General features: G+C 38.2%; 1 protein-coding gene across 1 annotated transcript in view; it reads right to left on the bottom strand.

The window, feature by feature from the left end:
* Positions 1-25,112, bottom strand: part of COL25A1 (collagen type XXV alpha 1 chain) — a 297,045-nt gene that overhangs the window by 40,033 nt on the left and 231,900 nt on the right. Inside the window, exons 13-18 of the mRNA XM_063156471.1 lie at positions 23,402-23,455; positions 21,804-21,830; positions 19,374-19,418; positions 15,388-15,420; positions 15,190-15,225; positions 11,280-11,324 (exon numbers count right to left, since the gene is read on the bottom strand). Coding sequence (XP_063012541.1) covers positions 11,280-11,324; positions 15,190-15,225; positions 15,388-15,420; positions 19,374-19,418; positions 21,804-21,830; positions 23,402-23,455 — 240 coding nt within the window. The remainder of the gene's footprint in view (positions 1-11,279; positions 11,325-15,189; positions 15,226-15,387; positions 15,421-19,373; positions 19,419-21,803; positions 21,831-23,401; positions 23,456-25,112) is intronic.

Below are 25,112 nucleotides of genomic sequence, written 5' to 3' on the forward strand. Positions count from 1 at the left end.
TATTCCGGGTGGTATTTTCCCCTGTATATCTTACAGCTCTCCAGCTGTGATGCAACAGTTACACAGAAGTACTTTTTGCCATGGGTTACTTTCATCAGCACAAATTCCTGCAGCAAGCCACTACATAGCAGATGAGATGCAAATGAAGCAGGAGGTGTCAAACACGGGGTTTATGAGGTTAAGGAATGTTAATGTGCAACCTGGTCTGTAATGTAACACATCAAACTATTATCCAAGTCTGAAGGCAGGAGGAGAGAGCTGAGTGTTCCTAAATTTAAAAGGGACAGCTCATTTCAGCAATGTGTTTTGAGGTGGTTTCCTACTGCACCATGTGAATAGATGGGCAGGAGTGCTGTGTGACAAAGCAGTGACAAATGGAGATGGCACTGTTGTGATGTGTTGTGTCTCCTTTCAAGTCAGGAACTTGCAGTACCATGGTACCATGGTACCTTCCCTCCTCATTCTGACAGTAAAATACTTCAGTTCTCTGCACCCAGACAATTTCTTAGTCCGTGAGCAGCTGGCAATAAGCCACAGCTTTCCTCGTTCCCTCTCTGTTCTGCCCCCTTCCTTACCATTCAATTGAGCAAAGAGGACAGACAAATAGCAAGAATCAAGCAGAGTTGCAGTAGAAGCAGCAGTGAGCAGAAGAGTAAGGCCATATTTTATTACCTATCTCCATGTCTAAAGAGAGACAATGCAAGATTAATAAGCCATATGCTTTCCTTCAAAAACTCTCCTGAATAAGCTTTCCTGCTCGTTAATCTTGCATTTTTTTGAACCAAGAAAATATATGTACAAACTATTGTAAATTTTAAAATCAGTTATGTAACCCAATTAGTATTTATTTAATTAGCCCTTTTGCAATATCCCTAAACTTAATGACTAAAAATTACCCATCAAATGCCTCTTAAAATAGCTAAAAGACAGATAGATCACAATCCTGTAGTGATATCACTACTGACAATATACAGAGACAGTGCATTTGAGTAGTTGAATAACAATTCTCTTCACCTCTTTCCCTCCTCAGAAATACAGGTATGGAGATACTGCACATGGAGAGCAAATTAGGAAGTATTCTTGCACATTCATCTGTGCTCTCATCAGCAATCCATCATTAACAGTTCAAAGCCAAAGAAATCTTCCCTGTGGTTATATCAAGGATGACAGCAAGCTCCCAGGGACCCCCATTTAGCTTATAAAAAAAATACAAGTAATAATGAGCTTTCTCACATGAAGTTCCAGCTGGCTGTGATTCAAAATATGGTAAAGAAATAAACTGAGACAAACATGTCACAGAGAAGCAAGTGGAGTTTTCTTTTTTGCTCTCGTAAGAAAAAAAACTTAAGAGTTTAGAATTCTTTATATTAGTACCAACAAGAGTAACATAAGGTTGTCACCAACCTATATTACACCAACAAGAGTAACATAAGGTTGTCACTGCAGATGGAAGCACTTCAATTTCAGTAAATGAAGAAAAATGCAGCTCCAATCATTTATTTTAGAATGAGAGAGCACTCAACAGCCCCATGTTGTTTTAATACTGAATTTGCCCGGGCTAATTTTTTGGCCAGCTTATTATGACTTCAGGCAGAAAAAATACACAGTGACTACATGATTCTTTTCAGTGGTAAGGCGTGACTCAAAGGCTGATGCAGTTTTTGAATCAAATTCTTTTCTTTGCTCAGGACTATACCAGTTGCACACTACAAGAAAACTCCCGGCCAAAGTCCAAGAAGCAGCCCCTCCTTCCCCCAAAATCTCTAAAGAGAGAAGAAAAAGATGCTTTGCAAAAGCTAGTGGAATGGATAATGGTATAAGTTGGCAGTTTAATTAGCATAAGTAGAATACAGGTCTTACATGGCATAGAGCTTTAAAATGTTTTGAAATGTGGAGTGGAAGAAGTGGTGTGTCAGCAGAGAGAAGGAACCTACAGGGTGAGCAGCAGCTCTGCTGGGAAAGATGCAGGAGTTACAGTGGATGCCAAGCTGAACGTGATCCAACAGGGTATTCTTATCACACATGAAACAAACTGCAGTAGTTAAAACCTGGCTACATAAAGAAAAACATGCAATTCTCCCTCTATCCCGTGCTAGAGAGGATAAGTAGATTAAAAAAACAGATCTGATTTGCCACCTGAACTAAGCTTCTAAGTAAAAAGACAACGTGTTTGAATGGTTTGAAACTAAGCCATGTCTTCTCTAATATTTCAAATCTCTTGAGTGTAACTACAGCATAAGGCATTAAGTAAAATGTTAATGTTCATTGGGTATACTTCTGCATCCTGCCATAATATTGATGACTTTGTGCTTTATGCTATCTTTTATGCCACTCAGATAGCAAAAACCCAACCAAACAAAAAAGGAATCTATCAAAATTGGCACTACCAGTGATGTGTGAAATGTAAAGAAAACAGTTTCCTCTCAGCAAGGCATGCTGGTGTCCCAGTTATGCAAAGGCAAGGGAAAGACCTTTATGATTAGTCCATGACACAAAAAAGATTCCAGAGCTGTACAGGAATGTGGTTAGAAAATTAAGACTTAAAGGCTTTAGCTTTTTTTGTAAATATATGACATATTTGATTTAGCTAGCACACAGCAGCAGCAAAGTAAGGGCAAAGGTTGGCTTGGGAGGGCACTGTGGTTTGACAACACTGCAGCTCTGGTGTTCACTGAAGCACCTCCTGTTCATAAGTCTCTTCCTTAAATGAACTCAGAATTTGTTCTAGCTGCCGTGAAAGGCTGAGAGGAACGCAAGTGATCAGAGTCACCAAGACTTGTAATACTTTTCCAAACATCTCACTACCACTTGTTATAATAAAATCAAGGTTTTATCCAGTTAGAATGTACAGTAATCTTCTTTGCCTGCTAAAGCTGGGACAGGCAACACAAAATCTGTAATACTGTCATCTGAAGTACAGTTTGGCAGCTGTATAGAAAGCCATCAGCAAATGATGAGTCTGTCACACATTTTAGTTTTTAGTTTAACCCTTTAGTATAGTTATGAAATCACTGCTTAGAAACCATCACATTGCACAACATGTCAACAAGGCATCTTTCAGCATTCAAACTTCATCCACTGTCAGACTTGGAGCAATTTGTATTAATCACAACACGGGAAACTTGGTTAAAAAAGAAAACAAACAACAAGCTTGTGAATTTCTTCCAGTCTACAGAAGTGATGCGTTATGATATTAAGAACAATTTTTAGTGTCTTTATGTGTTAATATTTTAAGAGACTACCCCCATGCATGCTCATTTTCATTCTCAAATATTTGCTGACTGTGGAAATACTCAATGTGGCTAGATAACAAATTAAATACTACCATTTACAAACATTGCTAATGTTCATTTTCACCTCTTATAACAGTCCGAAGCAGAAAAAGGCCCTAAAATGCCGTAAACCTGGTGCAATGTGAGCAGAATCAGAATTTAATATTAAAAAGCCACCTTGTTATTTACTTCATAGGATAGTCAGATTTTTATGAGGGTTATTATCTAGACATAATTAGAACTGGTTTTCATGATGATCAAAGCTTTCATGGGCTGAAGCAGAGGCCAGCTTTGATACTAGAGGTTACCCTTAAGAACCACTTTAGTTCACTCTCACCGTCAGCTTTAGGTTTTACAGAACCCATGATGCCTAAAACTTGGACTTTTGCTTAAAAAAGGTACAGCAGTGGAAATTACATTTTCACTGCTGGTTTCTGTTTTAAACATCACTAATTTGGCAAATGTTTATTAACAGTGTAGTTCTAATACCATATTAGGTCAGAATTAGCCTCCATTGCACAGCTGGGACACACATCACCATCATTGCTTGAAACCTTGTTCTCACAGACACACCTATTCCTCTCCCAGTGCCTGAAATACAAAGCTTTATGCTGATGCAGCAATCAGCAGAGAACAGCAGTTGTTGGGTACACTGTTTTCCCACAGAAGTTTCTTATTCCTTTAATCACTCTCCTAATGACTATACAACACATTTTCACATCCAGATCAATGAATTCCTAAAAAAGAAACCTGTGCTGCAGGAAGACATCCAAACCACAACTTTCCTATAACAATGAAATAAATTCTCTGCCATTTCTGAAATTACCATCCTACTTGTAAGTGTCATGGTTACCTTACTATATTCCAGCTACATCAGATTATTACAGTGTTTTCTGTATGCTACAGAAATGTGACTAAACCAACCCTTAGACCATGAATTTGAAAGGAGAATGTAATTTCAAACCTTATTCTTATCTAGTGCTATGCACTAGAACTAGCTAGAGAAATTGAAATGTCTAACTCGGACCTTTATTACATTGTTCACTGGTCCTGAAAGACTTTGTTCAATGTTGGCCCCATTACCAGCACCATGGAAGTTCTGTGCCTCCTGGGCTGACTGGCAGGTCTGCCACAAGGCAGGACACACACAAACATCTCTCCCTGGCATTCTCTTGGAAATCCAAATGTACCAAGGTCAAGGCTCCTGTGTGCACACCTCTGAGTTGGCAAACCACACCGAAGCATCCTGAATTTCTGTGGAGGACTCCAGAAAGGGGGATGCACCGCACCTTTTCCATTAACAGAAAACCTAGTGGTGCGGGATGGAGGAAAACCACAACCATGCTTGAACACACAGCTTTGGACAGGCTTGGAGATTCCAAACTCCTCTCTGCAAGTCTAGTGGACCTCCAAAATTCCTGTCTAGCATGGGCCAGCATGCAAATTCTTCAAGAGTCACAGAATTTGGGAGACCCCAAAGTTCCTTTCTGATGAGGACTGATGTGGAAGGGTCCTCATTTAATAACATCAAGAGACCAGGCATTGTCTTCAGTGTTACCCTGGCTCACTTATGAGAATATTTAAAACAAAACCAGTGTGATGCCCTTTCCTTGCCTAACACTACCAAAATAATCCTGCAAAGGTGGGGACATATAGAAGAGCTATTGAAAAAGACCCCAAATCCAGATGCAAGATAATTTGAAGCACAGCTATGAAGCTGTAATAAATTGGATTTGGTTCATGAGTACCTGTGTTGATTTTCCATAAGTTGCCACCTGCTGTCCAAAAGACTTTGTTTTTGAGGTTGCTATCTAACAAGAACACTGCAACCCCTCCACTCTGGAGAGGGGTGAGGGCCAAATTCTCAGGATCCTGTAGCACAGCAATCCATGGTGGTCTGTGGAGCTGCACTTGCTCATGCCCTCCCTCTGGGTGCAGCACTTAGCTCCAGTGAAGCAATTTCTCAGAAACTCAACTGGCCCTAGTCTATACAAGTCAGAGAGTACTTTGTCACTGTGAAGGGCATTAGGGGGACTTATATATATAGCCTGACGTCCATGGGAATTTTCCTCTCAGGATGACTACAGTATTCAGCTCCTAAGAAGGAAATGAACAAGGTACAAGGAAATCTGATAAAAAAAAGTAACCCTAACCCCATTTCATAAGGTCTTTCTTAAGGCTTTTCATATCACTTTAGAATTGGCTCCAGAAATTGCCAGTTAAAACAGGTTGTCTGGCTCACTCATCGCATTTGAAACAATATCTTTACTCCCTAATCGTTCTCTAAACTTAGAAAAACAATTGTGGTTTAGAATTTCCAAAAGCGTATTTAGACTTTATGATTCATTTGGAGTTAGGGAAGTAAAACCTGGCTGAAACCCTGAGGTTTTACAACAAACCTCACTTTGTATGACATATATTGCTTTTTAGTGAGCCTAATTTTCTTCTTGCTTTTAAGTCCTGTCTCCCTAGAAAGTATGTTGCTTTGGGAGAGTGCTATCAGAGCCAGTAACGATTCTGATTAATTCTGCATTCATTAATCATATAAGGGACTTCTTGCTTTAAGGCTAATTATACTCCAAGTCAGCATGGTAAGTATTTTTTAAGGATAGAATAAAAACACTTGTTGCAATGAGCACCTAATTTTCAATTATTTTTTATGACCAAACTGCTAAATGATGGAGAGTTTGGCCCCAAATTGTTTCTGTTAAAAATGACTTACATGACAAATCTAAGGAATTTTCTTGGTTTTCTGAAAGCTAAGGAGCTTTACTGCATGCCTTATTTCTGACATTATATTTGAGAAATAATTTCAGATTACTGATTCAAGTCTTCTTTATGAATGACAAAATATTTGATTTCTGAATACAGTAGGGTGTTGGATTCTGACTCCATTAAACTGTTTCCAAAATTTTTGATTGGCACTTTCTTTTGTACAATGAAAATTTAAGCTATGTTATAAAACATATGCTGTGAAGCAGTTCTTATAAACTCAGTCTTCCAACTATTAATAGCTTTAGAGGAAACAACATTCTGTGTTTCAGTTCCTTATGTTTTAGTTTTTTCCCAGAACAGAAAATAAGAGATTTGGAGGATATAGTTTGGGAGAAATCAAAAAGAACTCGAAGAATTTATCTAGATCTTACACCCCTGACACATGCAAGCCATCCAATATTAATGATGATTTCGTTTTCTGGCCTTGATCCTCAAAATCAGTTCCTGGAAATTCAATGTCTACCCTATGCAATTGATTACTGCCATAATATATGGAAAGCAGCTAGGAATCAATGAAGAAAGTGCAATATACAGATATATGTTTGTATACCTACTTCCATTATGGAAAGCAAATACTCAACTGCACAGTTGTGTAATGTATTTTAGCTACCAATGCACAGAGAAACTTCTGAAACCCAGCCCACCAAAGGTGGGTACTAAGTCCCATTTTTTAGATCAGTTCCCATTTACACCCAGAACCTGCAGAGAGGGGAAGAGAGAGAGAGAAGTAGAGAGAGAGACAGAGACACGCTGCAGGATTACTGTTAACGCTATCAAGGGATAAAAACAGGAAGAAGAGTGGAAATACAGAAAAGGAAAAATGCATACGGAAAATCAGAAAAAGAACAGCCTTCCTAAGAACTCCTGGGAGAAAAGGAGAATTTACCAAACTTTCCTGTAGGCAGTAAAGGGCATTGACTCCAAACCAAAATGCTTAGACCTACCATTCACTTCAGATTTCCTCTGATTTTGCTGTCAGATGGTAAGAGCAGGACTTAAACACATAAGCTTCAACAACAGTTGCTCTCTTTTCTACAAGAGTTTAAATAGGAGACTAACTTCTATGCATTCAGCTGGAAAATTCTCTCTCATTTCCTCTGAAATTTCTCTTTTCTAACAGAACTAACTGGGTGAAAGTTGTATCAAGTCTTTTAGACCTTAAAAAAATACATTCTGTGGAGCAGAGAGTTGTTTAGTCTTTAGAAGATAAAATCTCTGAGTAGGTATATATAAATAAGAAATTTAGATACAGAAAAAAATAGAACCTCTTTTGCTTTCATCAAAAGAAAAATAAAAGGATATAAAATTGATTCAAATTCCCATATCTTTATCCAGGTTTTTCTGAAACCTTGCTCAGGCACAGTGCCAGGAAAGTCAATCCAATATAATTGTACAGAAAGATGCAAGACACTGCATACTGGCAAGTCTATTGAATCAGCCACTTCCACTAAATTTTGAAACACAGAAAGTTTTCCATACTTCCCAAAAGCAGAAGGGCTAAACAGCCTTTCTCTTCTCATGTCAAACCACTCAAAGGTTCAATTTTCTTGAAAATTATAAAATAAAAATTTGCATGTGCTCAATAAGCTTTGGTTCAGTATTTGTTTTAACATCTGAGGGACAAATGCCATAGAAATACCATAGAAAATCTAGATCCTGCAAAAGGTGCTGTTAATTGAGAAGAGGCTTGTGTTTTGTGAAGGCTTCTCACTGCAGTGAGGAACTGAGGACTGTACAGGCCAAATTCCAGAAAATGCAGTGCAACAGATTTGAGAGGTCTGACATTACAGTGAATGAGAGCATGCATGATTTCCATCACAGTAAGCAAGTGCTGCTTTGTAAGTATCTTCCTGCAAAAGCTATGAGATAAAACAGATATATGAAGTTTGTGTTTCACAGACAGGCTTCTGTGTCTGCTTGGCATCACTTGGGGGATAGTAGAGTGATGAGTTAATATTCTGAGTTTAGGTGGAACACATTCAGGGCTCATTAAGTTTCCAGCCATTCCTAAACAGCAACAGGTGCTTGAGAAACATTTCTCCAGCATGTCATAGACAGCCTCTACACTGTCTTGGAAATAACTGAGTGCACTTGTGTTTCCTCCATGGCACCAACTGACAAAGGAGGAGAGAACGAAAAGGAACAGGAAACACTCCCAAACCATCCGCATGTGCCTGGTGAATGGGTCTAGAAAAGTAAGTAATAAAATACCCTGCTGTATACCCTGAATTCAGATGTGATACTTGCATGTCTGTCCAATGTTGCCACTCATTCAGACTGCAGTATCACATTCATCCAAGTCCTTACAGGCTCCCAGGAACCTTGATTAATTAACTGAAATGGCATTATAAGAAGCTGAAAGTTTCTCAGCGATTAGTGTTCCTTAATCCTTTATGTATGTTGAAGTACAGAGCACTGAATGTCTTGGGAAGCTTGTTCAACCATGGGAAGAAAGATGAGTTGTAGCTGGAGAGACTGCCTGGCACAGAATTTGTGTTAGCACAGGTTGGTTTAGCTTTTGTGAAGAGTGCTGTGCATGTCCACAATTACCTAAAACATTTCATAATACAGCCTGCCACTGGAGAGAAACAGGCACAAGGAAGCAATTTTAAGTTCAACTAACAGATTAAAGGAAAACAGGACTTAATATTTAACATTTAAGAACTACATCCAGGAAATTTCAATGTGTACAATAAATCTGTACCTTGATCTTTTCCTTACCTCTCACAAAGTTTGGAAAAAGCCTGAAAAATCTCTGCCAACAGCTACTGGGCTGGCACACAAATGCATGAGAACAGTATAATCTGTTTGTTAGGAAAAATTTTCCTTATGGAAACTTAAATTTTGTAACAAGTTCTTAGATGTTGCAATGACACTGTAAGAGGTTTCTCCTAGGTCTTTGATGTTATACCACTACTGCCTATCACTGGTAAAATAGAGTAGCAAAGACATATCTTGGAGAGTTTTATAAAGTCCACATGGAAACAGAACCCAAAATCCCAGAAAAAAAATTGCAACAAACAAGGATGACTCCAGAAGGACGAAACAAAAAAAAGAAGTCACTGCTCCAAGGAAGATTCCTCTTGGTTTTGTACAAGATGACAGCACCAAGTGATTCCAAGCCCAGACAACTGAGTTTCCCCCACACTCAAGTTTCTCATCCTGTCACTGTTATTTCCAAGTAGCTTTTGATCAACACCAGAGCACTGGAAATTTGCTTCTCTATAAGATAACAATGTTGTTGTTTTTGGAAATCCACATAATGATTTATGCACCATGGTGGTGCATAAATCTTTGCTAAAAGGGAGGGTGAGAAAAGGGGGGAAACTCCTACTTTACCTTTGCTGATGAGTGCCCATATTCCTAACTCCAGCCATTCTGCTACCGCTTCTCATGCCACAGACATAGTCTCAGGGACTCAGAAGAATCTAGGGGTTAGTTTTACTACAGATTGCTTAATAAAAGAGAGCTTACAAATCCCTTGAAATGAACAGCAACCATCCTGCAAGTCTGATGTGACCAGATATGCTTTGCTCTGTTCTGTGCATGCTCTGCTTCCTTGTCACCATCCAGGTTTCAGGACAATGCAGAATTGCACTGGATTGAATTTCTTCACTGAAACACCACCAGTCTCCCTCTGGACTGGATTTTAAACAGGAGAAAGTATTTTCCTAAATGATTAATATTTGACCAAATGATTTCATTTTGCTCTGCAGGCAACTGTACTGTTTTTCCACTGTATCCACTGAATTTGGAAACAAATTTTCACTGGGCAAAACTCCCACACTTCATTCGTTTTTCACTTCACATTTTATCTTTCAGGTGATTCTGGAAGCTGCACTTCTGAGCCATTCTTACTGCCAACAAATAATTTTCCCAGAGCAGCCACTCAGATGTAGACTTTTTTTATTTACTGGTTATATCATGGACATGTGGTGTGCATGAACATGGGAACCCCAAAGCCCAGCCACAGCTCCAGTTGCTTTTGGCAGGTGTCCCTGGGATGAGTGCCTCAGGCAAGTGCCCCACTGACCTCCATCTGAGCTACCTCTTTGCTCACTGTTAAAGTAAACAGAATAGGGATTGCTGCCAAAGGCACTAATAAAAATAGCTCAATCACACAAGACTTCTCCTGCATGATCTTCACTACTCAGTACAGAGTTTGTTCTTGCAGAAAATGAACAACCTCCACAGGAACTATATTTTAAGCTGCTACAACACACAAAATTTAATATGCACATTCAATTTTTTTCCCATAGTTCACTAGTAACACAGAAGGGACATTATGCTTCAATACTGTGGCAATTCACAGGTCCCTTGAGAAAATCACTGCAAATGTTACATTCCATGAGATAAATCCTGAATCCTACCACAATGGACAAGAGTTTGGCCTCTGAATTATCCTCCTTGTTAGGGGGAAATCCTATAAACTTTCTCCCTGAGACATACACAGGGCCATGATGGCATGGAAAGAAAATGTTTCCAAGAGATTTTGTTTTCAAAGGACAGTCTTTGACACAAAGGAAAAGTGGCCATTCTGATCTGCACTCGGGTTATGTGAATCTGCTCACTCTGTGCAGAATTACACAGTTACAGCTCAAGCTGAGCAAGTGTCTGCAGATCCCAAAGTAAAAACTTCTGCTAGAACTAAACCAAGTATGTGTCTTTTGTATCAACTTACCTAAAGATTCCAGACAAACTGGAAGCCAGGGGCTAAACCAGGTATTGTGTCAGGGACTGTAGCTAATACTGAACAGAGTATTATTAAAACATTTTGACTTGTAGTGGAAATCACTGCTGTGTAATGGAGCACAGAGTATTTTTGTCAACAGAGCCAGGTCTGCACTGCCTGTGTATAATTAATGTAGTTCCCTGGCTGGAGGTTTGGTTAATTCAGGAGAACATTGCTACTGGAAAGCACACATAGAAGTGGAAACCAACTAAAACTTTGATGATGATTTTTTCCTTTTCCATTAAAGAAATGGAAAGTTTTTTTAAAAGAAATAACTAGAATGTTCTGCCTCACATTTTAATGTAAGATATACTGTTTGCCTACTCACAGATACTTAACCAATTTTTTACATGAGAACTTGCTGTAAAAAAAACCACTTTAATCCCAGAGACACAGAAAAGGATATAACACAATACAGTAAGTCCATTTGAGCCACATTCTTGCACTTCCCCCCTCTTTGTTGTATTCCCACCCAGTACAAAAGGTACTACAGTATTTACCTTTATTCCAGGAAGTCCAGGAAGCCCAGGAAGGCCTGGTTCACCCTACATAGGAAAATTACATAACATTACAGACATTATCCAGTTAGGGTCACTATCCATTGAACAGCCCTGTAAATTCTGCAGGAAGATAAAAGAGCATGAATGATTGCTAGTCAGCTCCAGCAAGATTGTTTTTTCCAAAATGAGGGACTTAAATGTATAATTAGTAAGAGTCATGTTAAGGACTTAGGTATCTTCTGGGGACCTTCAATGTGAAGATGACACACAGGGCTGAAAATCCATGTCAGGAAAGCCAAATATGAATTCACATTAGACTTCAGCAAAACAGAAGAAAACAAGCAGCACTGGTTCATTTTACTGCCATTTAAGTTCCATACTCATGACAGATGTTTAATTCTGTTCCATTTTCAACTCTGAGCTGGATACTGTGCTGTGTGACTCCCTGATTTACCTACAAATCCATTCAGAAGAGCTTGGATTAAATTGCACCATTCAAGCAGGACTGCCTAATTATAACTGGGCCATCAGTTTTATAGAGCTATCCACAGCATCATTTCAGAGCTTGTTCTTTATCTGTGAACATACACAGTGTCATGAAGGATAGTGGGAATGTAACCTTTTACTGCTTTACCCAGAAAAACCTTGCTTATTTAAAATTGCAATGGAAAGACCTATAGAACTCTATTTGCAAGGTAATTTTGTAACAAGCATTGAAAACTGAATGCATTAATTTTGGAAATGGTCTAAGACAAGAATGACAACATTGTCACAAATGGTCATTTTGAGCTATCAGCTAAATGAAAAGATGTTGTCTAGGGAAATAAAGATGGTGAAAAGAACAAAAAAAAAAAAAAAAGCAATAACATGTGAATAAAACACTATTTTAAAAGCTAGGGATTTTATTATAACACAGAGATGGATTCTAACCAGCACCTTGGATATGAATATTCCCTGAACTTTCTGGAAGCTCAGGTTTGAACTCTGAAGCCAACTTTTACCTTTGTAATGAACTGAACTATATTCCAGATTTTTTTACACTCACGAGCTTTACAGAAATCCAGACTTCAACTCTGTGGTTTGGGCTGATCCCTCTAGGTTGTGCTATTAAAATATTTTGTGAGCCTGTGTGCACACACACTTACACACCCCCATACACCCACACACACTCGTGTACACACACACAAACATAAAAACACCTACACAGAATGCAGGTGTCCATCCAACTGCCCACAGACACCTCTTTGAGGCAGAGATATTACACAGACTTGGAACACTCAAAACAAAATTACACCACTCTGCCACAAAATGAAAAACACAATAGAAGGGCTGCAAATCACTTCACCAAATGGAACGATTTTTAAGTGGTATAGAAGGATCTGATAAAAGCTTCTTCATCTGTTTTAGTTTCTCCAAAGTTCTAACTGTTCAAATTGCCTACAAGCACAGAACAGATTCCAGTCTCAAAATATTAACTATAAAATCAGATGAAAGAATAAAGGCTAGGATGCTATTTTCAATAGACACTTTTTGGAATGGTGACTATCACTTTCTAAAGCAGAAAATGGGTTACCATTCTTGCAAAAGAATAATGCTCCACTGCACTAACAAAATTTTACCTCCAAACCCCTACTCTGTCTTTCCACTTTTTGCATGAGCAGCCATACATACAGCACTATGACCATCAACTTTACCCATCTAATTGTGGAAGCACTAAATTTCACTTGCAAGCACAGAACTGGAATATTTATATTGATATTATATTAGTGTTGCTGCAGTAGGTTACTCTTTAGCCTTGGGACAGAGTTAACCCCCACACACTCACACATAATAAGCAGAAAGGATCCACCAAAGCCAGTTCAGAGCCACAGTAATCTAAAACAATTAAAATGCCCCTAAAAATAAATCAATATGAAACATAATTAAATCAGTCATTATTTCTTAATTACAGCTAGCATTATAGATGAATGCAGAGTATTTACTTTTTTGGACCTTTCCTAATATAAAAATTGTGAGTATGATTTATGAGAAGAATGACTTTTAAAGATACCAAGGCTGTGTACTAACTCTATTACATAATGGCAGAGCAGGTCATTCTGTCACCCCAGCACACAATGTGGCCCAAACAGTCTTGTCAGACTGCTGAAATATTGTCACATTTCATTTCATGCAAATAATGTTTGGGTGGGCAGCTGGACACATATTTGTCCTTAGAAGATGAATAAGGGACAACTAGAAGAAGATAAAAGGGAAAATATAAGAAAGAAAAGAAGACAGAGAAAGGAAATATGAATGGAACACAGAGAAGGAGATAAGCATTGAGATGATGTAGATGGCAGACGTGCGTCCAACTGGAAAAAGAGCCTTCTACAACCTCTGGTGGTGTGGAAAAGTCCCTGCTGAGCAGGGGTGCAGGGAGCAGACATGGGGCACCTGGCTGGAGGAGGCACACTGACTGGGCATGTTGTGGGAGCTGATGGCTGGGGCTGGGACAGGAGTTGTGACACACTAGGAAATCATGGGGTGAATGGAAGGAAGACACTAAGCCCCCCTCTGGTGCCAAAAAGAAGGTGAGAATATAGAAAGTCTGAACTGCATACCTCTCACTCATCCATGTTGCTTGAATTAGATCACATCTGAGTGCCTGAGAACCAGGAGCCTGCTGATAAATCACTGCTAGTTTTGCCTCCACGGCAGCCACTTAATGAGAGGCTGAATCTCCACAGGCACTTAAGTGCATTTTCTAGTTTATTAGCCAAGCAAAGCACACGCTGCAGAATGCACACACTGAATGATTCTGTGGATTAGATAGCTTTTAACTACTTTGATTACCTTTCCTAATTAAAACTGCACTTTACTAAGGAACTGCATTTGCAACCATAATAGTCTTATTTAGTCTCTGATGAGAGTTTTAATTTCTTAAATAAAAATACTTTATTTCTTATTTATTTCTTATTTATATGTGGCTTCGGGTTTTGCTTAGTCACCAAAGTATCTTGAGAGTTAGAAAATGGCTGTCTTTCCATCTACAATGTAGAATTTTAGCTCTTGACTGTCTGTCTGGAATATCTCAACTGGCAGGAAGATTCTGTTCGACTCTGGCAGCAGTGTGCAGTGGAAAATTTTCAATGTTTTAAGAGGCAAGAACAGTGCCAATGGCTCCAGAGGGAAACCAAATGCTGCAATGCACAAATCCAGTTCTCTCATTGTCTCTTCGCTCTCCCTGCAGGACCTGCCCCCTAGTCTCAGGAAAGGCAGCTGAAGGCACAGCATTTGCTGTGTTTGATGTACTGTGCATTCAAAGAGCACATTCCCCAGCCTCACAGGGCCTCGTGCTGTACAGCCATGGTAACTCCTGCAGGACCTTTCCCTGCAGAAGCAGCCTCAGCCACACAGCACCCAGGGGAATTTCTTACACTGGAAGGAAGAACAGAGCATCAAGGTCTGTGTCCTTCCAAACACACTGTGCCACTGATGGCTTGATTCCCCTCACAGGTATATGTGAAAGGGATTCTAAACAATATTTATTTCTTTCCTGATGAGATCTAACAGTGTACCACAGTTTGAAGATTAACAGTCAAACATGCAGGGTTAGCTTGAGATGACCCAAGGAGCAGAGCCATTCTTTGTTAGTCTCACTAGCAGCTAAAGGGTTAGCTTTCAATGCAAGAAGTATGCTGGGGCTAGAAGGGAAGGTGGGTAAGTCAAAATTGCTCTTCATGTTAATTAGCATCATCATTCCTGTGCCTTTCTAAAATACAAAGTAAACATCGACCAAATGTGTACAGCCTTGGGCTGCTAAATCGTACTGCCTCAGACTCATCTCAGGTAAGTGCACTGGTAACACAGATGTAACATCATTTAACACAAATCCAGCAGAGAAGGAAAACTGAACATTTCCAAGCAGTACCTTTTGACCAGGCCGCCCAGATTCACCGGGTTCACCCTAAAAGAAAACAGATGAAAGACATGAGATCTGAGAAAATGAGTTAAAGATGGAGCTATGAAAAACATCCATTAATGATACCCAAAATGTCTGTGACACTGTGAAGTGACATGGACCAACCACCCCTCTTCTCCCTGCACCAGTTCTTTAGAACTCCATTACCTTAATTCCAGCCGCAGAAGAGCCAGGGTCACCCTGATACAAAATCCACAAGAAATAATCACTCTTACTACATAAACTATTTTCCAGGAAACACATAAATCATGTAAGAGTACAGCAACATTATAGAGCAAAACAACTGCATAGCAAGATTGCCTGTTTTCTGTGCTACTACACAGGTATCTAACTAATTAATTACATCAGTGTGATTAAGAAAAGAAGCAGGGCTGTTTTCAAGACCATGTAGAGAGAGATTTAACTTCACTCACCCAAACACCTATTATAGTTAACTTCAAATTTCACAACTAATAATGTAAATCTAATAATTGCAGATGTTGTACAAATGTACTTCACACAGCCAGAATATGGGACATACTTTGACATCTCTAAATTGCTGACCTACATTAAAAATAGTTCACTGTTATTTACAAAGAATATGAGTGACCATTTGACCTAATTTATGGATGGCAAGTGTCAGGACTCAACTGACAACATTTTTGGTGCTAATGATGATTCACATTGAAAAAAACCCCATTGACCTATGAGTTTATCTCCATCAGGACAGGTCATAGTTTTATTTCCTCAACACTCCAGGGTATTAAAATGGATAAATTAATGCCTGAAGGGCTATACTTTACATGATGACACAGCTGTGGTAATTTACATATTCAGGAAAGGTCTCTGTTCTGAGAGGACATCTAGCACTCAAAGAGATTTGCCTATATTTTGCTGGGTTGACTGGATTTCACAGGCACTGCTGTGCACAGGACAGAGGATCAGTTGTTTTTTTCTTGAACAATATGCCAAAGAAAAAAAGAAAAAAAACCTACTGAAAAGTTTGCTAGTTAAGCTATATACTACTGAAAATGACTAGCGTGCTTCTATTTGAAAAACTGTTTAATTATTTATTATGCAGAATAAATGTACATTGTTCACTGAAAGCAGCAAGTTCTACATAGCAGAAACTTCAAGCTCTGAGAGCTCTGAGCAGCCTGCCAGTGATTTACATAGGTAAGATAGAAGGAGAGATATATAAGCAGGGTATAAATGTTTCATATTCTTTGTAAAAAATACAAATAGGGGGTACCCATTGTTGATGTTTATGTGAATGCCATAGCTCGTTTGGACATAGCATCTTTCTGGTATGGTCTTATAAAATAAAATAGTATGGGTTAACATGCTCACTGGCCTCTGAAGAATAGGAATACACAGTTACTGCAGCTTGCTCTTGAATGAAGGAAACACAAAAATCAGTATTATGATATTGATACATGCATAGAAACCTGAGCTGCCTCATTTTAATAGATATGCATGAGTGACACTGCTAATATCCCTTACAAGCATGTACAACTAAAAGCCTCAAGCCTTTTATAGTTATAAGTGGCCAAATCAACTATTATGACACATTAAATGGTTAAATATTTCAAAGGGCAATGATGGATATGGAGAAGATAAGACACAAAATATTTATAATCCACCTTCATGCAAGAATAAAAATTAGATCAAAGAAAAAATTATGGTACAGTATGTTCACAATTCACTGCTGGGTCAAGACAGTTTGCAAATGAAGAAACTTTAGCAGGGGAACATGCACAAAGAAGGAAGATCCTTGGTTTTTTCTAGGGACCAAGACTACATTGGAAGAACAGAAGCAAGAACTCAAGCTTGGCATTGACACCGTCTTCAACAATTCAACAAAGACATTTTAATTCTAAAGTGTCAGGTCAAGAATTGAGGACCCAAGTCATTTTTGAGTGTCACTAGGTACAGCTGTTCAGTAAATAAAGTTACATTTTTTTGCACAAACAGGAACCTGCTCCTAAACCAAGTCTGGATCTGTTGTCATGTGGTATCTCACTCTCCCACCACATGAATAAAAAATTATTTTTTATCTCACAGAAACTCCATTCAAGCTTTCAAAGAAACGTATTTAAGTTTTACGGAATATGGATTACAACTCCTAAGCAAAAACTTCCCCCTATGCTGAAGAACAGGAAAGAATACAAACCCTGTTCAGCAGCTCAAGTGTAAAGTAATGACACCAAATTTAATGCTTACTCCTAAATTATCTGTCAAAAACCACCCTCATAAGCTCTCTAGGAAGTGCTGTTTGCAAAGCTACCTATCAGAAACTTTAAACTGCAGCTCTCCTCTAAGAACTGAAACTTTTTTTTTTCTGCATGGCAGGTTGTCTTGTAGGCAGGGAAAAAGAAGAAAAATATTGAAAGTCAATGAAGTCACAGCTCTGGAAAATCTGGCAAAAATGAATGCAGAGGACTCTAACCCATTATGGCTAAAGCAGTGCACTCCAAACAAACAGAATATATTCCTATGGCACCATCCCACCTCTGAAAATAATATGGAACCTAGAAGAAATGGGAGACTTCTGCATTATGAAGTTGAGGAGGTATCTTGAAATTTCTTCAGATACAGCAATATAAGGAATCTCCTGAGAACCTCTACTTTTCACAAGTTGATCCCAACTCGACTGCCCAACTGCTGAAAGTTCATACAGCAGTATTTAAAACTTTATACTTGAGCAGAAAGGATTTCCCATTGAAAGAAGAGGAGAACTTTTTTCTTTGCTCAAAAGGATCCCAAACGGGGGGATGTGCATGCTGCTGATCACAGGGCAATATGGACATCCTTGTGCATGCAAGCTCACCCTCAAAGCTAATGAAGCAGAACAGCAGCAGGTGAAACTGCACTAGGCTTCCCAGAGAGATTATAACCTTACCATTTACTTGTTGTAAAGCTACCTCTCTGAAGAACAATCTCAATTTATACTTCTAGTGGATTACAATCTTAAATCACATGAGAGTGGATCAAGATTATGCTACCAGCATACATCATTTAAGTAAATAAGGTTCTTAAGACTTTCATCTCTATTATTAAGCATGACTGCAAATAAAGTATTATTTAAACTAATTTCCAAAATCAAGTAACTTGACTATTCTTAAATCTAATGTCTGTTTTTAATGGCTGATTTTAGAATATGTCTTAAAACCCTTCTGCTCTTCAAAGTTCAGATTTACTGTACCTAAATGATAGCTCCTGAGGGATTTGCATGCACTCCTTACCAGCTTGATAAATCCATCATAAACTTCTCCTTGAACTGAAATGCTCTAAGTTGGTTAAGCATCACACATGCAGGAGTACAAGAAGTGTTTATGTTTCTGCTGAAGCCTAGTCATTAAAATACATGTTTTTTAGAAGCATATCAGTTCAAAAATGATGGCCAGAAGAGATCAATATGCCTGATCCTTTTCATGTGCAACACAGCCTTTACCCTGACTGCTAAAAACTGGTTTTTGTAAGGAAATCACACTGAAAATTCCAGTTAGATTTTCTGAGTGCTAGCCTCACATAAAAGAAAACTCAGGAAAACAAAAATTTTGACAAAATCTATTTTTTGGTGATTTCTACAGCATCTTCATACTCTGCAACAATGAACTAAGAAGTGATAAAGTGAGATTATTGTTGATTTCAGCTGGAATAAAGATGTAAAGTGTGTTTATCATCAAATCTTGATTTTCCAGCTGCCAATTTGGGAGGGAAGTTGCCTATCACGATACTGTAATTTTTGTCCCATACTGGTTTGGTCCCACTCTTTGATGGAAACACAGAAGGGGAAAAGATAAAGGGTACACCAGAAAACATTGCTGTAATTCAAAGGGGCAATTCCTACTGGCAGGTTGTGACCAAACCTGTATGATGCAAATTTCAACAGAAGAGTGCTAGCTAGAACCATGCTGATACATTCTATACTAGGGCTACTGCTGTATAAAGAAATCGTATGTTCAGTTGGACAGAGCAGTGAAAATTTTTCTGCTGTTCATAAAAATGAACTTAACCAAATCACTCACCTTTAAAAAAAATAAATCTCAAAATGCATTTTTCTTTTGAAAAAATTACTATTTCCATTTTTTAGTTATATTATAAGCATGCCTAAGGCATACATTTTCTTCTCTGCTAAGAAGTGTTGTTACCTTTTCTCCTGTGTCACCTTTCAGTCCATTCTCACCAGCATCCCCCTATAATTGAAACACACATTACATTTTAATGATTTTCTGTAAGAACACAGTATGCAGAGAAGAGTCAGCATTCTAACATGATTAAAAATGCAAGTTGATTTTGTTCACCAGACACAGCCTCTGTGACATGGTCAGGAAGCGGCTATGGCTTACACAGACTTCACTATAACTGCAATCCCTTTCACAGATCTGTAAAAAAATCCCACCAGAAAGCAGCAAAATACCTGCTGGTATAATCTACCATCTTTCTCAGGTCACTGCAGTTTAGCAAGGAAGGAATGATTTAATGATTCCATGATGATTCAGCACTTTAAATTAGAAATACATTTTTCTTCCCAACACAGACACATTCACCTCGATGTATCTATAAAATTCAGATGACAGTTAGACAATCTCAGTAGTTTTTTATTGAGATTCTCAAGTAATTTATAGCACACACTCTCTGAGTCTGAAGACCTTCATGAATGATTTACAGACTAAAAAAAAATTCACTAAATGTCACTCCTCCAAGGAGCTACCAAATGACTTTATTGCTACATAAATTCTATGCACTGTTTTTCCTAGAAAAGTGATATTTAGATAACATTTTCATGTCTGAGTAGATATTTTCTACTCAAAAAAATGTCCAAAATTTTAAAAGAAAAATTTCACAATATTTATCTATAAAAAGACCAAATTTTCACTCAGTCATGTAACCGTGTAAGAAATCCAGACTACATCAAATATGTTATATGTTGTTTTAATGTTAAGAATACAGGCTAAAAATTTCTGTGGGACTTGAGGTTCGTTTAAAGCACAATAAGTATTTCAAATGCAAAAATTAGGGATAAAAACAAAGCCTAAGTAGACTAAAAACGCACTTCTGGCCTTGTTCTGATAACCAGTAGTACTGTTCTAATAACATTATACAGTATCTGTCAGATTGTTCTGAAAACCTCGATGTGAAATCCTTTTGGAGAAGACTCAGAAATTTATACATCACTGCCACTGATACAATGGGAACCAGCTAACAATCTAGCAGCACTTTAATTAAGGAAACATACATGAAACATGGAAGAGTAACAGTGAGGAATGTTACTCAAGTTCAATTAACATGATAAACTTATTGAGGGGATCTGTAACTACACATTTTAGAAAAAGAAACTGCACATTTCAGAAAAAGACAAAGGATAATTATGGAAAAATAGAATGGTTTTAAGTGACAAAAATTCACCACATATTAAAATTCATAGTTATTCCTTTTATGTCTGAAAACAAACTAAGGATTACTGAAGTACTTTAAAAATATCATTTTAACAGAATAAATTATTTCATTATGCATATTTCATGATTACATAGTTCTGCATGTGGGTTACAGACTTTCAAGATTTCCCTAGATTATTTTTATGGTGTGCTTTTGAAAATGTGAAATTGATAGCCTTGGCAAAGCATGCTTCCAGCTGCTATTACACAGATTTACATGGATCTGGAAGTGAAATTCAGTTTTAGCTGCAAAGACACAGGTAAACATTTCTCAAGAGCAAATTGCACCTCAGTCCAAACAACTTACTTTTTAAACATAAGGTCAGTAGACTTGCAGAAGATGAGGCTGTGCATGGATTCGTACTCAAAATTAGTCTTATGCTATTTCTCAAACTGCCCCTGTGAGCAGGTGAGGGAGCTCAGCGCTAAACTCACTGTGCTCCTACCCACCACTATGCCTGGAAGAGCAGAATTATACTACTCCCCTTTTGCAGGATGTCCTGCCTTGGTATGACTGGACATCAGAGAAGCAATTTCTTGCTAACTCACAGCAAGTACGAGCCCCATCAGTGAGCCTCTCCAGACAGCATCACTAGAGATCATGGGGGCAGATTCCCTTGCTCTTACTTAAACTGACACAAACACAAATGGAGCATTCAATTTTTTATTTTTTATTCCATTTTTATTTTTTATTCCATTCCCATTTTTATTTTTAGCATGTGGAGAGCTTGTTATCCAGGTATCACTTAGAATCTATGCAGTTTTACCATTCTGTTACCTAATTGCTTTATTCCACACAGGTGTCAGAGCATCAAAACCAAGTTATGAGAAATGTGTGGATCTCTAATTTATTCAGACAGACTCATCATTTTCTGAGACTCACCACAGTTAGGATTAGTTGCCTGATTGCTCATCTGTGCAGTCTTTAACACACTATCACTGCACTCTTGTGACTAATCCCACTGCAGTAATCACAGATCAATAACCTCCATTAGCAGGTATTATCTGACCCTTGGAAAGGCTGCACTGTGCCACTTAAGTTCCAGGTAGGAGCTGAGTTTTTTTATTTTTAAACTCGGGATCAGTGCACTGCAAGCAAGTTACCCAAAACAGAACCACAACAAAGGAAGTGAAGCATCTCACCTTCTCTCCTCTTTCTCCAGGGTCACCCTAAGGAAAATAATTGGAGCAAAGAAGTTGTAAGTTACTAACTCAGGCAGAAATCTGAGTGTTAGCTTTAATATCATTAGTTATTACTAATGCTAGTATTACTATCCTTACTAATAATTATGTCACTACTGATGACAACATCTCAGATGATACAATACAACAGGAAAATCTCTGATGAACAATAAAATATGTAAATTTAACAGATCTCAATGGACAACACAATTTCAACATTATTTTAAAAGCTTCAATGGTTTGCATGTGAAGACCTCTCTCTCTCTATTTTGTCCTACAGCCTGACAAACAAGCATATGTCTTTGGGAAGCAGCCTGCAGGGACCTAGGTGGCTCCTACGTGTTGTTCTCCATGTTTTGGGAACAAACAAAAGAAACAAAAAGTTTGGATGTGAAGGGAAAGTCCTATGATTCTGTCAATGGCTCAGAAGGTTCCTCAAGAGAGAGAAAATGCTTTAAGTGTCTTGAACAAATTCACGACTGGTCCAGAGTAAAGAGCCTTCAGTGCTCTCTGTAACAATCTCTTTAGCAAAAAGATGGCTTATAGCCATTACTTTTTCCAAAATTAAAACGTGCTTGAGAAACTGAAAAAGCACTTTTGCACGCCAGCCTGACCCTGACAACTCATCTCTGCATTTGTGGCTCAGAGCTGCACTCTGGCTCATCTTTGCCCCTTCTGATGGCTGGTAGTCGCTAGGCAACTCAGGGACTACAGCTGTGAATACGAATGAAGCATCAACTGCCATAATTTGGCTTCTTCTCTATACAAAGTAAGAAAAGGTCATGCTCCCAAATGGTTTGTTTTCATTCCTGATGGACAAGCAGCCAGTCAGTAAATGTAAAGAGGTTGCCTTGCATGTCAGTCAGCAGCAGCATGATGCACGGAATCAGCTGAAGAGCACATGTGCACCAGGGAGCTCACTCGCAGCTGATGGGATTAGAAACTAGCATTGTCCCCTCCAAGGGGCCCACAGATCTCATAATCTTGGACATGTCGAGTTCTCTTTTAAATGAAGTTATCATCATAAGCTTTACGTTCTATCTCACTTGTTCAATATTAAAACAGCAGAACAAACTACAGAACAATAAAGTGCAAAGAGTCATTCTGATGTAACACATACAGGCTGAGACATGCTCCTATAATGAGGCTTGTTGCTAACTTCCACAATAGCAGGATCAGCCCTCAAGACTTCACCCTGACATTTGTCAAAGAACTGACCGCAGAAGTTCTTGAAAAGAAGCCTGAAACACATTGTAAGGGGCATAAACAAAGCCTTTCTGAAAAGGTCCCCAAATTCCCAAACACTTGCAGGCATATTGCATTCAGCTGGCAGTGGATGCCTATGAATCAGTGCCCCCGACTGGAATTACACATGCACAGCAGAAGAAAATGCTTCTTTATGGTGAGATGTGTAAAGCCTCTTACAGCACTGATCACTGGAGGGAGCAGATCATTAAAAGTCAGTCAGAACATAAACCCAGGTTGGAAAGCACAACTGTCATTTACATATGCATTCACATGCCCTGTGCTTCTGTTTTTAGTTAATTTTCAATACTGACCTTGAGCCCTGCTTCTCCCTTCTCTCCTGCTATGCCAGGCAAACCAGGTTCACCCTAAAGGCAAAGAAAAAGAAAGATGAAGTTAAGAAAGATGTGATTAAATATATGAACCTTCTCATAATGGGTCAGTAATGATAAACACAGTTTTAAAAGACTCTGCAAAGACGTAGCCCACAGCTGGGCACTAAAATGACTTATTTTGTCAGTTAGAGTGGATTAACTCTAACCTATGTAAGGTAAGAAATTATTCTTCTGAAAAAGGTGGAAACACACAGATGTCTCACTAAACAGGAAGGAGACCTGTGACTCCTGATTCTTAAAATCTGTCCAATTAGCCTTAAAAGCACAGTCTTCCCAGCAAGACTGCCAATGCTTTCCTCTTCTCTACAACTTAGAAATGCTGCAAGAAAGGCTTGTCTTAATTTATTTTGACATTTGTGTTTCTGGTTTCAGATGGAAAAGAGATAATGAAAAAAAATTAGAAGGGCCGCTTTCAGAAATGGAAGAATTTGGAAAACCAGAGAGCTTTTCAATTTTTAAAATATACTTTGCTTATCCATTTTTTATACCAGTGGTTGAAAAGTGGTTTTAAAAGATTTAAAAACTGTCAGCATTACATCAATGCTCCAAATTTTGGGTATCTTCAGTGAGTAGTATAATACTCTTCTACAGTTTAAGGAGTCATAAATTATTTTCATGAGTCAATCAGCAAAAAACATTTATTTTCAATCTTCTTTCCCATCTTCAATTTTAAAAATAAAGAAAAGAAGCCAACAAGAAAAAAAACCAAGTCAAACAAAAAACCCTCTAAAAATATTTTTAGTGTTTATATCCCACATTTATGGGAAAATGACAGATATTTATTTTAGATAAAATAATGCAATGGTTAGACTTATTGTAAAACAACTAGAGCTTGTGGCTTACTGTGTAAAAGCTTCTGCAGATGTATATCTCAGTTTCACAAGAAATACCTCTGATAACCCTCACACAGAGAACTGCATCACGCTTCTAACATGGCAAAGCACATTAAAATAAAAGCCAAAGAAATATTTTTAAAAGTCTGCAGCTCGGTCCTTCTAAAAGCCCTTTGCTATTTGAGTGTAGAAAAATGTGGAAAAGTTAAATCCAATAGCTAACATAGCAATCAAATTTGGAACAGTAATTTGTATCAGTAAGTCAGTGAACAATTTTCACACAGTATTCAAATTTAGTACACGTCATGACCCAATCCTCTACTCAAAAGTTACAGAGCATTAAGATAAAGGCTTTTCTAAACACAACAAGACGTATTTTCTATTCCTCCATAGAAGTCTCCTACTAAGAACTTATCTCTTTCTTACTTCTGCAGGCAGATTTAATCACAGATGTATTAACTCTGATTGTCCGTGAAAGCAAGTTCCATTGTATTCCTAAATTAGGTAATGGAATCATTAATTACATTTCAATTTCCTCAAGATTTGCACTGTTTAAAAAAAAACAAAACCAAAATCATCGAAGTTCTAGAACACTTCTAGTGAGGCATTTTCCAAGCCAGAGCAAAAAATAGGTACCATTAAGCCCTCAGGAAATGAAATAGTCACTTGTGTCAGCCCCTTCTCAAGGCCCCTTTGTGCTACAGTAGCTGTGATAAAGTGGCACAGGCATTTGATATATGAGTGCTCAGGATTTGAAGCTGTTGGAGATTAGGTGTGAGTGTCCTAAAGGATTGACC

The sequence above is a fragment of the Melospiza melodia genome, chromosome 5 (genome assembly GCF_035770615.1).
Source record: "Melospiza melodia melodia isolate bMelMel2 chromosome 5, bMelMel2.pri, whole genome shotgun sequence".
NCBI lineage: Eukaryota > Metazoa > Chordata > Aves > Passeriformes > Passerellidae > Melospiza > Melospiza melodia.